The sequence below is a fragment of the Theobroma cacao genome, chromosome 6, assembly GCF_000208745.1.
Source record: "Theobroma cacao cultivar B97-61/B2 chromosome 6, Criollo_cocoa_genome_V2, whole genome shotgun sequence".
Classification (NCBI taxonomy): Eukaryota; Viridiplantae; Streptophyta; class Magnoliopsida; order Malvales; family Malvaceae; genus Theobroma; species Theobroma cacao.
Genome location: NC_030855.1, coordinates 5,385,261 through 5,400,165, shown reverse-complemented (window position 1 = coordinate 5,400,165; position 14,905 = coordinate 5,385,261). Strand labels below are relative to the sequence as shown.

Genomic DNA, 14,905 nt, shown 5'->3' with positions numbered 1-14,905 from the left:
TTTTTCCTTTCTACAACTCCATTTTGCTGGGGTGTTCTAGGTGCAGAGAAATTGTGATCCAACCCCTTTTCATTGCAAAATTCCTCAAATTCATCACTTTCAAATTCTCCTCCATGATCACTCCTTATGCTACCTATGGCTAGTCCTTTTTCATTTTCTACTTTCCTACAATGACTTATAAAAGCTGATATAGCATCATTCTTATGAGCAAGAAAATAAACCCAAGTATATCTAGAATAGTCATCAATTATTACAAAGCCATAAGATTTTCCTCTTAGACTAGTTGTTCTTATTAGACCAAATAGATCAATGTGTAATAATTCAAGAGGTCTAGATGTTGACACAATCTTCTTAGTCTTGAAGGATGTTCTAACTTGTTTTCCTAGTTAGCAAGCATCACATATTTTATCATTTTCAAGCTTTAAATTCGGCAACCCAACAACTAAGTTCTTTCTAATCAATTTTGACGTAGTATGCAAGCTTACATGTCCTAATCTCCTATGCCATAACCAGCTGTCATTTTTAGCATTTGCAACAAGGCATATTTCACTATTTATTTCAAGATCCTCAAGAAAAAAAACATACATATTCTTAAATCTCTTTCCTATAAATGACACATTGTTTGTACCTATGTCTATTACTTCACACTTATTTGAATCAAAACATACTATAAATCCTTTGTCACATAATTGACTAATACTCAATAAATTATGCTTTAAGCCCTTAACTAACAACACATGACTAATTTGAGTTTGAGAGTTCTTACCAGCCGTACCTATCCCATAAATTCTACCTTCTGAATCATCACCAAAGGATACGGTACCTCTCTTTCTTTTGTCCAGCTAAGCAAATAACATTTTATCTCCAGTCATATGTCGTGAGCAGCCACTGTCCATGTACTAAGGCTGCTTCTTCTTGAGTTGAGCTCTTGAACATGTCTCCTTTAAGTGCAGCTCAACCTACAAACCAAAATTTCAATTTTTCTTTATAGGTACCCATACTTTGATGAGTCCTTGAGAGTTAGTTGCAATATAGGATCCTTTAGGGACCTAAATTTTTCTAACTTTTTGCAGATTACTTCTTTCAAAGCAGTCATATGATATATGTCAATGTTTTCCACAATAATAACATTTAGATGATGCATAGGCAGAATTCTTCTTGTGGTATGCATTTTTTTTTGAAGATTTGAGAGCTGCGTTATCATCAAACGTTTTTTGTAAAGCTTCTGATTTATTTTCCAACTCTAGCTTTAAAACCTCAAAATCTGTTTTTGAGTGTTCTAACTCAACTTGCAGAAAATTTCTTTGCTCAAAAATAGAATTGAACTCTTGTCTCACTTTTTCCAAATCATTTTCAAGAGATGTAGCCTTTTTCTTTAGAATCTTATATTTTGAAAAAAGTTTTCAAATTCATCATAAAAGCTATCATACTCTTCTTGTAAATCATCCATGGAAATATCACAAGGGGATAAGGATACCTCGATTTTATCATCTTGTGCCATCAGATAGAGGTTTGCTCTTTCCTTCGATTTTTTACCTTCAGCTTCAGAGCTTGATGTGTCACTGTCCAACCATGCAGCTGCCACCATTGCTTTCTTAGATTTCTTATTTTTCTTTGGAGTCTCATTTTTTAGTAATAGGCATTCGAACTTGAAGTGACCAGTTTTTTTGCACTTGTAGCAAATCAACTCTTCCTTTTTGTTGGAATCATTTTTGTTTCTGATCTTCCATGAAGCACCTTGATCTTTTCTAAACCCTTTTCTAGCTAGTCTTTGATTTCTTCTTCCCATAAGCTTTCTGAATTTTCTTGCAACCAGAGCTAACTCTTCATCATCATCACATGATAGCTCTTCCAGCTTTTCTTTAAGGATGCTGGCTTTTAGTGCAATGCTCTTTTTCTTTTCCTTTGCTTCCCTCCTATCTTCTTCTTCTTCCTCTTTAAGCTTTCTAAATTTTCTTGCAACCAGAGCTAACTCTTCATCATCATCACATGATAGCTCTTCCAGCTCTTCTTCAAGGATGCTGGCTTTCAGTGCAATACTCTTTTTTTTTTCCTTTACTTCCCTTCTATCTTCTTCTTCTTCTTCTTTAAGCTTCAGCTCATAAGTAAGGAGAGAACCGCAAATCTCATCTAAGGTAATAACATTTAGGTCCTTGGCATCTTGGATTGTAGTCACTTTAGGATTTCAGTTTTTTGGTAGACTTTTAAGAAGTCTTTTAACTATTTCATACTCGGGTATTAGTTTGCCTAGCTGACTCAATTTATTTATAATGTTTGTAAATCTATCTAGCATGCTGGTGATGTCTTCACCAGGCTCCATTTTGAACATTTCATAGTTATGTATCAAAAGGGTAATTTTGGACTCCTCGACTTGTGAAATCCCTTCATGGATTACTCTAAGTTTGTCCCGCACCTGCTTAGCTATTGTACAACTTGAGACTTTGTTGAATTCAGTTGGGGTCAAGGCACAATGCAATGTATTGATGGCCTTAAAATTTGTTTGGACTTTCTTAGTTTCAATCTCGGTCCATTTAGACCTTGGATTTGGCATCAACTCATTTGTAACTATATTCAACGTTGAAAGAATAAAGGGTCCATCAGTTATGGCATTCCACATTTCATAATCCATAGCTCTAATATAAATTGACATCCTAGTGCTCCAATAAAGATAGTTAGAGCCATCAAACAGAGGTGGTCTGTTTGTTGATTGTCCCTCGACAACTATGGATTTTTGTTGAGCCATTTGGATCCTCCCAAAAAATGTTAAACCTTAATAACAAGGAATTATCTCTGATACCACTTGTTGGTCCCAATAATATGTGCTAGAAAGGGGTTGAATAGCATAATTTGGCTCTTTCAAATATTGTCTCAAAGTCTAGATAAGGGCAAGACAAATGAAGGAAAGAAAATGAAACAAAATAGAGTAAATAAGAGACAGCAGAATTTAGAGTGGTTCAGTCCAAGACCTACATCCACTACCTTGATTATCCAATCAAGGATTTTCCCAACACATCCACTAAGAACTGGTGAAATTCACAAGCTTTCACCAAGATTTACAGTGGCTTTTAGCAGACTCAACCAAAACCTTTTACACTAGTTTTTCACAAGCTAAACTAAAACCCAACACCTAACTTTTCAAGGCTAAGTTAGAACCTTAACACTTTCAAGCAAACCTTGCTTGAAACAACCATTTAGAGTGAATCCCTCACTTTAAGAATACAAGAAGAGAAGTAAAAGAAAGTACATATGATCACAAGTTGATCTAAATGGTACAAGGTTGAGTGCATAATACAAGTACAAAGAATAGTCATTTAGGTGCAACAAGGTACAAGAGAGATTTTCTAGTTTTTCAACTCTTATGTGACTCAAATCTCTTTAACACTTCTAAAAACTAATTTCTAACTGTTGGGAGACCTTTTTATACTTGGAGAAACATCTCTAATAGGAGTTTGATAGTTTTCTAACCGTTAGAGACAATTAGGAGTCGGTTCTAGCCGTTACTCTGTCTTTTAGTGCAGATTTCAAACTTGCAGGCAAATGTTTTTAGTCGACTAATTGATGTCTTAGTCGACTAAGTCGTCTCTGTTTTCTATTCCCTGTCTTTGGTAGTTTTGGCAGTGTGCACTTAGTTGACTAAGTTGGTTTTGTTTCTCAATATTCTTCAGCCCGCCATTTATCTAATTTGAATCTTGGCCAACCAACATTCTTCCTTATTCAACTAATGAGCTTCTTCCTTATTCAACTAATGAGCTTCTTCCTTGTTAAGCAGTCATGTCTGATTATTTTTATCTCTCTTTTTCTTTTAATATACCCTTTGAAAGATTGATTTATTAATTTCATACATTAATTTTCCTGTACGCTCAAGTAAAGTTATTAGACACAAATGAATAGAAATGTTTTATTATCATCAAAAACTAATGGAGCCAACAACATTTTTCTATTAGAAATAAATGCAATAAAGTTGTATTTTAGTATATTTTAAAAAGTATATTGTAAGAAACATTTAAGTAAAGGTTTTGATTTTTAATAAGTTACCTTGATATCAGCAATTATGAAATCAAAGCTTAGAAGTGTTTGTGGATTATCCGGTGTTGTTATTGACTACCAGATTCATATGACCTTCACTTTTCACTAGTTTTGGTGGTTTGTACAATTCTAAGTCACTTAGATATTGTTGGTCCATTTCTACCTATTGTAGCAAACTTTAATAAGTTTAATTTACCAATGCATAATGTAAATACAATAAGAACAAATGATGTAGGGCAAAAAAGTTAAATATTGAAACCATGATGTAAATCATTTTTACAATAAGTTGATTATACAAATATTGTTAAATATATAGTAAAATATTAAGAAATCAGATAGTATGTAATCTGTATTGTTAGTAGATTAAGATAAACAGTTGTAGAATGTAACGCAACAGTATAATATAAAAATCCTATCAATATAAAATAGTTAATAATTTCTAGTAGTATCTGTTGTTTATATATAAAATGAATGGATAAAGGTTATCAAATTCTGTGTATTTGTTTATTCAATGATAACTATGTGCTATGTATATTGAGAAATGAGTAGGCCTTCTTGACTTTTTTTATTTTGTTCAATGAATTGGATTGATATTTATTAGAATTTAAACATTTATGTATCAAAGAAATGTCTAAATAGTATGGATTCAGATTCATGCAGAATAATAGGAGATAGTTGTAAATAATATTAAATTACAATTAATAAATATTAAATGAATCTATCCTCTAGGTATTAAAAGTTGAAAATTATTGTTTTCAAGTATTTTTTACTGAAATAAATAAAAGCAAATCAAAGAATTCTGAAATATTTAATGATAACATTTAGTAAATGTTGTTTCTTAGGTATACAAATCAGCCATCAATCTTGTTATTTTTTATATTTGAATATGTATAAAAAAGAAGTTGACCTTCTAGAAATATCAGAAGCTATTGAACATTGTTAGTTAGTATCTTGTTCTTAAAATCCCTTTCTTGTCAAGTTTTGTGAATTGTATTAACTTTTTAATTCTGCACACAATTTGTAATAAATTTTAGTGTAATGAACAATAAAAGGAAATTTCATTTTACATATTGTGATCTACCTTAAGATGACCTATTTTAGGGAGAATCCATTTGCTAAACTATAGTCACCATTCTCCATCAACTTCATGGCATCCTCAGTTAGTTGGTCAAATACATGCTTTGTCTCAACTAACATTTTCTCCTTTCTGTTATTTGAAGTTCCTTTCGACCTTCTCAAAGCTTGCATGACTTGTCAAGATAAATTAAAATTAGCTTTAAACTGTGCCCTTATAATCTGTTTAATTACCTAATCACAAAAAATTTAATATCTGGTACATAGGGGATAAAGCTTAAAACTGAAAATGATAGTGTGAAAACCTCTACATCTCACATTGTAAAGCAATTGTGACTTTGAAGTTTGATCAAACAAAGAAAAAATATCTAGAAGAAACTATCTACACAACTTGACATCTTAGTAAGTTAGTAGAATTTATGCCTTACGTGAGCATTTTAGAAAATGCAATTTATTTTCAAAATTGATGAGCACCTCACTAGAATCAATATGGATGTCAAGAGTAATCATCATTACAACGAAAATAAGTAAATAATGAAAAAAAATAAAGCGCATAAAATCCATGTTCAGCAAATATATCAAAATCTAATATAAACTAAGTATACTCGTATCATGAAAATCAAAGCATAATGCAAATTTTGGAACAAATATGTAACACAATTATTCCTTTTACCAAAGAATTTTTTTTTCTTTTAGACAGAATAACTATCATCATGTAATATTACTGTTTCTCCAGGCTTGAGCACATCAACAATACGTCTTTTCATTATCCCAATGTCTTGAAAGGAAAGATCTTGTGTCCCAACTTCATTATTATCTTCATTGTTTGTTGTTGCAGATGTTTTTCCTATATATTTTGTATCAGCTTCAACATTATCAACCCACACATCCTGCAATAAATCCATGTGGTTGTAAATAGAAGTTTTGATATAATAATTTAGAAGCTTCAAGTCAATAAGATAATTTACCTTGATTTCATTGTCATTGCGATATTCAACAAAGTTCCCATCTACAATAAAGTATCCTTCTTCTCTTTCTTTGTTCAGATTGAAAAGGTTCTATTTGAATACCATCATCCACAAAGTTCTCATTATCTTGCCAAAAGAAATTCCCCATCATTGGCTATCCTTTTTAAACCAATAATTAAGGAATCTAGCAACCATCTTCACTGCAAAAAAATGTTGAGATTGCACACTATTAATATTTGATATCAGAGTGAGAAAGATGGTGTAGTTAGAAAAATGCAGAAAATATAACTTGTTCTATTTTCTACAGTTTAATGCATCAATGTCTAAGTGTTTCTACAAAAATAGAATATCTGAGATGCAACACCTAACTCTAGACTGAAGACTATAATTAGGAGGAACAACAAAAGAGCTATCACATACTACAAAGGTGTAATTGGCCTAGGTTTAGAAACATCTTTCCTTAATTAACCAAAGCTAAGACATGGCTCACCACATGGGTCTAGATCTTATAGTCATGTTTATATATTAGTGCAATGGTTGCAAGTTGTTATTGTAAAATATAATACCAAATGTTAGATATCATTTACATCACACAATTTGAGTTTTATTGAAATAAGTGAGGCAGAAGAAGTAGTGCAACTACCTTGAAAGTTTTCCATTTTGAAGTTATTCCAATATGCTTAACAGTAGTGTTTGCATCAGTTTTATAAAGGGCAATAGGATGATCATGGAATATTCTTTCCATTGTAATCCAAAGAAATATAAATTATTCCAAAAATCAAATGGAAATGAAATAATTGGCCTTTGACAAATACAGTTCTTGCTTGGAAGATATATCCTCAAGCTTAACATGATGCACATGAGAGCCCCTTTACAACACTTACAAAAAGCTTTACATTATGATGGAAAAGCAAACGTATGTAAAAAAGAAATCAAATGGTTAATTATATGGATAATTAGTAACTAGCTGAAACTGACCAAGAGAAAATATAGAATAATAGACCTAAATCTAAACAATTCAATAGATAAAAGCTATTAACTAACATGTCACAATATCAATTGCAAAGAGAAATAAACTTAAACAATCTCCAAAATCTAGCCAATGCAGAAAAAGCATATTCTCCTACACGTTCCAGGAATTTATCTGATCTTAGCCAAGAGGCCATTACAAGTATTCAATATTAATTACATCTAATATTTACTTAATTCATACAAAATTTGAAAAAATACAGCCCAGGATTTAGTATGCACCGTTCCAAGTAAGACACATTTTACCCATTTTCCCTTTTTCGTTGTATGTTAGATTACATTATCCAGATATATTAAAGATTAAAAATACCCACTAAGTGAAACAACAAAAATTTGATTTATTCTAGTTTAATTTTTTCGATCTACTTTCATTGCATGTCAATTCAAAAATTGACATTTTTCCAAAAAAAAAGGTTAGGAATATGGGCTAGTCTTTTCTACACAAACCTAATTAAATACAAACAAAGAGAATTACAACAAAGCAACTAATTAAATTTTGAAGTAAACACTCATTTGTAGATAAAACATCTTGAGAGAATCAAATTACAGTTTTAAGTACTAGGCCAATATCATCCCACTAGATAAAAACAAAAATTCAACCAAAACTAAAAATAGTCGTCAAACCTTTTCTTATGCTCAAACAATCTACAAATCTTTGCCAAATCAACCACAATTTCAACTCAAAAAGCCATAACTTTTCAATGATAAGCACACACACAGCAAATATCAGCGAGTTACAACAATAAATATAATAAACAAGTCACCACAAAATCCAAAATTCAGTAAAATTACTCCCCAATCCAAATTCAATTCCTTCATCATGTAGTGAACTCAATATCCATTGGAAAGAGGAGTAACACTTTCATAGAATTTTCACTAAATATATAACTTCATATCCAGTTCCCACATAAAGAAGAAGTTTTTCTCCTCTTAGTAAAAATAAAGAATCATCATCAGCAAACTAAAAGACCATGACTCAATGGGCTTAAATGGATTTACAAGGGGACTCTAAAATCTATGTATACCCAAAGAGTTCACACAGATAAATAATAATTGCATTCAGGAAAGAATAAAAATTTCACATTAACACTCAAAAGCACAAAAAGCAATCACTGAATTTGCAAAATCTTAACGATAAATCACAAATTTGAATGACATTGTCCCAGGAAATCATTCAATGAACTATTTTTACATCAAAACAAAAACACCCAGACAAAATATTCAGCAACTTGTATGCTTATGTATCAAGATAAAGACATAAAAGATAAAAGAAAGAGACTAACTGTCACGACCCGGAACTCCCAATCGAGCCCATGACAACGCCGCAAAGCCTCAATAGACATTTTTCCCCCGAATGCCTTTCGAGACTTTGCAAGGCTTTTGTACTAGTTTTTTCATTCCTCTCTCTTTTTCCTTCTTTTCTTTTTTTTTTTGTTGAAAATAAAAGTATATTTGGGCACTACCAACCAAAAGAACAGGTTAAAAGGATAAATCTCAATTGCTATATAAGGCTGATCCCATCGGCAACAACCCACAAGCTAGCCTCCCATATTTGACATAAGGCAAACATGTCCTGTCCAACAATTGATGCCACCACCCACATAAGCAACGGTGTCACGTCAGTTGACTGCCAGAAACAAGTCCGTTCATGGCGGCTTCTTCGTTCCCTCATGGAACTCCTCATTCCAAGCTGCAACTGCACCTTCGTCGACGACCATGAGATCAAACATGAAAATTACCTTCGCAGCTATTATCCACAACCTGTCTGTACTTCGTCTAGTGTAATTACAGGTACCATCTTTGGTTATCGCAGGGGAAAAGTGAGCTTTTGTATTCAAGCAAACTCAAAGTCCACCAACCCAATTCTCCTCCTTGAGTTTGCAGTCCCAACAGCGGTTTTGGCTAGAGAAATGCAAGGTGGTATCCTCCGGATTGCGCTGGAGTGCACCAATTCAGGGAATGATGGGAATTCTGATTCAGTTTTGTCCGTGCCAGTGTGGACTATGTACTGTAATGGAAGGAAAGTTGGGTATGCATTTAAGCGCAGGCCATCGAAAGCTGATATGGATGCTTTAAGGCTAATGGGTTCAGTTGTTGTTGGTACTGGAATGATTAGTGGAAAGGAACTCGATCATGACGATGAACTTATGTACCTGAGGGCTAACTTTGATAGAGTTCGTGGTTCATCTCATTCTGAATCATTCCATTTGATTGATCCGGATGGAAACATTGGTCAGGAGCTTAGTGTTTTCTTTTTCCGGTCACGGCCGTGACCTTGATTCTGGTTTTTCCACAGATACTTTTTTATTTCGAGTCTAGTGGGGGGTTGTCCTGTAACCAGTTTTTAGGCCGTCCCCTTCTTTTTGAGCTGTGCTGATCATTAGCATAGCTTTTACAGCCTTTGTATTTGAGAAAAATCTATGTTTTGGGGGGAGGTGACAATACCATCTGTACGGCCTGGGTAAGGGAAACTAGATTTCTGTAACTATAACAAAAGTGGTAGAGATCATCAGGTTTAACTATGAAGTGTTTTTTTTCTCTTCTACTTCAAAATGAAACTAGTTAATTTGCCATTTTTACCATATGGTTTCAGTATCATGGATGATTCTGAATGGAATTTTCATTCTGTCAAGTACATGCTGTAAACATCAAGACAGCGAAAGCGCATTCCCTCTTCCAGAAGAAGAATGATATTACTATTGCCCTGTGGGCAAGGCTGTCCCCATTTGGCATATATCCAAATAGCCCGACCACTCGACAAATCATATATATCTTGATTTCAGTATGCAAATTTCGGCAAACCATGATGAACCAGTCTGTCCTAAAAACAGTAACCTGCACTAAATCCCTTTTTCCCCCTTGGGGGTAATTTCTTAAGGATTAATTATAATACAATGACAGAGCAACATGTCTCATGCAGGCTTGCATATATGAACCAGGTAAAAGTCATAAGAAAAATGCCATTGCAGATCATGAGAATTTTGAACAGTTCACACTTCCAACATACCAAAAACAAAACATACTAACATCATCCTCTACATCATCACCATTTTTTTAATTGTTTAGCAGGCGCAACAAAGTCCAACTTTTTCTCTTCTTTTTTCTTTCAAACTTCTGAATAGCACCAGCATAATATATATAATATTTTTAGCAGCTGAAAATGGACAGCTGCCCAAATCTGTTTTAACCCTTTATTATTCTAATCTTTGAGAATAACATTTCATGAGCTTCATTGAATCAAAAACAGTGCACCAAAAGAATATATGATTCGTGTGTGTGTATATATATATGCCATATGCAGAGATCCAGACTGTGAAAAAGCAAAAGATTTCTGTGTTAGAAATCCGACAACTTGAGATTACAATCCTTTCTCAATACTTGCCATTCTATATTTGTATGAATATGTAGATGAACACATATTTGAAGCTTTAGTGAGGTAGAGATTTTTGTANCCCTTATATAGTAAAATTTTTGGTTTGACTCCAAATTGATATTCGAACTCCGAATTACCATTTTTGAGTCATCCCTGAACTGTAAAACTCTTAATTTCACATTAAAATTCCTATTTGAACTAGTTCGAGGCTTACTCGACTCAATAGTACCATTAGGGGCAATATCATCTTTTAACGATTTCTCGAACTCCCTAAATATACAAACATTCTATCGAGCATGTGAATGACATTATAATTGTTTTACAAAGCAGGGTTTGACACTAACATTGGCTTTAAGCTGATTGATAATCTTCAACCTGAGAGCATCAATGGTTCCATCATTCATTTATGTGCATGAGTATCACAGAATTGGGGATTTTAATCTTGAAGCTAAAGAAAGGTTGAACAATAATTTACACTCATTGGAGTTGTCTTCGAAATTTGTTACTTTCCAGAGCTATTTACATATTGAAAAGGTTATAAGCTTTTTGTCTTCCTTCTAAACAGAAATATACCTTAACAAAATATTCACGATGACCAAGACCAAGACCAAGACAATAGCCTATTGGCAACCACGCTTTTAAAAAAGGGTTATCAAGCTCAAACTTTCCCTTTCAACCCAAAGAAAGATAAATACAAAACATTAATCAAAGCCACTAAGAATCAGTTTAATTAAACACCATCCAAAATTCGCCAATCACCTAAGAATTTTCAATCCCATGTTAGCAACATCTGTAAGCATCAACCATTAATTGCATCAAAGGTAAAACCCCATTCCAAAATGAGTGCTTTCTTTTGCAAACTGTTTCATCAGAATCCCTGATGGCACACTACAAATTTCTATCAAAAAGTAGCTATTCAAATAAGCTTAAATCAAAGAGGCAATAGAAAGAACACCTATCTTCTCTTTTTCATACTTTAAGACAACTCTTCTTTACAACAAAGAAAAGAATTGAAACTATCTTTTTACATGAAACTATAAAATGTTGCAAAAGATTCACATTGAAACTGAAATAATTAGACAAAGTTAATCCAAGCAAAATTATAACTTACCTATCACAAGAAATCCTTGATAGGGAAAATCAGTCAATTAAAAAGAAAAAAATTAAACATAAATTTAGAACAAAGTCATAAAATTGATAAAAAAAAAAAAAGAACTAAAACACTAATATTAAGCTAATCTTTTACCTTGACTGTTCAGCCAAAGTGAGCAAGGAAGACACAGATAGAAGAGAAACAAATGGTGGCGTCAGCATCAAGGGAAAGAGTGGGAAGAGAGAGAAGAGGCATCGACGAAAGAGAAAGAGTCCGAAGTGACAAGGGAGGAAACAGTAGCTGGCTGACTAGCAAAAGAGAGGTTAACGATAGGTGGGATGCTTTTCGTTCGATGTAATGATGCGATGCTTTCGGAAGAAAACAAATGAGATGAAGAAAATTAAGACAGCAAAAACCAAGGCTAAGAAAGGAACCAATTCAGACTGGGAAATAAAGAAGGGTAAAAAAAAAACTCTTCGAATACCAAAAAAATGCCGTTTTGACAGAAGATGTACAAAAAAAATTAATTCAATTGATGTGTCGATCAATTGACCTAATAAATTATCTTACTTTTATATATATTATAAATATAACCTAACAGTGTTATTAAATGTTATTATTAATCACATTATAAATTAATATCATTAAAATGATAGTATTAAAATTAATAAAATATTAAATAATATAACTATAAAATACTAAATACTATAATTATATAAGATATTAAGTAATGGTATTTAAAATATTAAATTTCATTACATAATGATAATATTGATTAATGTTATATTAAATTATATTATTTAATATAAATAATTTGATAATATTAAATGATTTAATATAACATAGAATAATTTAGTAAGAATTTTAAATATTATAATATAAACATGATATTAAATATAAAATAATAAATAATTTAATGCTAAATACTATAATTATATAAGACGTTAATTAATCATATTTTAATTAATTTCATTAATTAATGTTATGTTGAATTATGCTAGTTAATATATATAATTTAATAATATTAAATGATTAACATAAAGTAAAATAATTTAGTAGAATTTTAAACATTATTATAATATAAAATTGATATTATTTAATAATCATAATTAGATTTTAATCTTAACTATTCAATTAGTTAATAATATTAAATTTTATAATATTATAAAACTACTTATATAAAATAATAATATATTAAAATAATATCTTATAATATTATCTTAAATATATGTAATACATTAGATAATATTATATAATTTTAAAATTAAAAACAATAAAATTATACATATAATATTATTTCAAATAGATCTAATATTTTTTTTTATAAATATGTAAATTTTATTCTTAAATGCCAAAATAATAAAAAATAAAAGTAAATACCACCCCAAATCCTAAAGACATTAAAATTAATGATATTGAATGTCAAGAACTGCAAAACCCAACTTGACTGATACACCAAATCGTGATATAAAATCCCGACCGATTCGTCCAGGCCTAATCACATACAAGACAAATTGAGTTATGTACGGAACACTTGCTGTCCAATTGTAGACTCGAACCACTTGCTATCCGACAGAAGATATGCCCTTTAAAAATCCAAAAGCAACGTAGATCAGATTCCTATCAGTGAAGAAATTATGTTCAGCTAAACCACCAAGCCGTGTTCAGCCCAACCACTCCTCCAGCAACCTTACTGTTTTAAACTCGATCACATTAGGATCAAATTTAGATCAACTACTATATACATTCCTTAAGAAAAGATTTACTTCCACACAAACACAAACTTCTCAACTCAATTGACACCTTACTAACCCAATATACACAACAATCTGTCTTTCCTATTAATTCCAGCTTTAGCTAACCAATCAGCCTCTTCATTAACTTCTCTAAGCATTTGGGTTTCCTTGCACTGAATTGTTAATCCCTTCAATTGTACAACTTTAAAATTGATCTAATATATTAAAAAATATTATACAACTTTAAAATTGAAACATATTGTAATGTTAAAAATTCATGATAATATGCAAGTCTGGTAACCCAACTGTTTGACAAAAAGTTATCGTCATTCTCTTTTTTGTTAGATATGATTAATCACCTAATTAAATTTATCAATTTTCATAAAACCCTAAACTTGACTTAAGCTAATCAAAACAAAATTATTATTTTCTAGCCTTGATAAATGACCTTTTAACTTCATATTTAATTTTACTTCTCTCAATTATTATTTTTACCTTTCCCTCTTTTTTTCCTTATTTTTCGTTCATTGTCATTATTTAAATATTGTAGTTTATTTTAATATAGATAGGCATTGGTCAGGTTTTAATCGACTATCGTTTCGATTAATTTATATGATCATAAATGAATATAGATAGATTGTAGATAATAAATTAATGCTCAATACATTTTTGAGTAAGATTCGGATTTGAGAATTAAGATAATTGTTAACTTAAATCATTTATATACTAATAGATTTTAGTCAGGCACATGGATAAAACCCATTTAATAAAAGAAATTTTTATTAATGTTGTCTGTCTGTGTTCCTATTATCATATTTTCAAAACAATTTTATAGATTCTATACGCAAATTTTGTATAATTTTAATATGTGCTTGGAATTTCAATTGTATTTACTTTCTTTTCTTCACCAAAATCTTGTAATAAACCAATTATGCACCTTGTGCATTATTGTTCAATCATAAGGAAGTGAGACCCATAATCCAAAACAATAATGCACAAGGTGCATAATTGGTTTATTACAAGATTTTCTTGGCCAAAATCTTCTAATAAACCAATTATGCACATTGTGCATTATTGTTTTGGATTATGGGTATCACTTCTTTGTGATTGATTTTCTTGCACTATTATGATTCCCGGAAAGTAAATAAAGATAATTTATTTATAGTAAATTATATTATATTTACTCCTATAACTGTTCTCCTCCAAAAGCTAAACCAAAGTAGAAAAAGAAAAAAGAAAACCAATGAGCAAAATCATGAAGAAAAGAAGGTGAACCCACTTCACAAAATATAAATGACAAAAAGAAGTTAATGATCCTATAATAAGAGTCTTGAGGGTGAGCATTAATCGATGCAAATCGAAATAATCAATTCAAATCAATCAATTTGGTTTAATTTTTTCGATTTTGAAATTAATCGATTAAGAAAGATAATTCATTCTACTATGTTGATCGATTTTTCATATTCAAATTTACAACTTAATGGATCAAAAAATTAATCATTAATAATATATTTTTAATATATTTAATATATATTACGAATAGTTTTAAAATATCTACACGGTTCAACTAAAGGCATTTAAGTTCTATTAATGAAACATTGAGTAA

The 14,905-nt window shown here is 31.1% G+C and overlaps 1 protein-coding gene and 1 long non-coding RNA gene across 3 annotated transcripts; one reads left to right on the top strand and one right to left on the bottom strand.

Annotated features, from left to right (window-relative positions):
• LOC18595523 lies at nt 5,664-11,986 on the bottom strand. 2 transcript variants are annotated; one of them, XR_001928302.1, is made up of 3 exons: nt 11,717-11,986; nt 6,069-6,268; nt 5,664-5,990 (listed from the first exon to the last, which is right to left on the bottom strand). It is a non-coding gene; the product is annotated as an uncharacterized LOC18595523 (long non-coding RNA). The 2 variants fall into 2 exon arrangements; XR_001928303.1 differs by lacking the exon at nt 11,717-11,986 and adding an exon at nt 10,815-11,048.
• LOC108662383 (protein MIZU-KUSSEI 1-like) lies at nt 8,654-9,679 on the top strand. The gene has a single exon (XM_018122650.1). It carries the CDS (start codon nt 8,666-8,668, stop codon nt 9,368-9,370), a length of 705 nt encoding a protein of 234 aa, XP_017978139.1. The 5' UTR covers nt 8,654-8,665; the 3' UTR covers nt 9,371-9,679.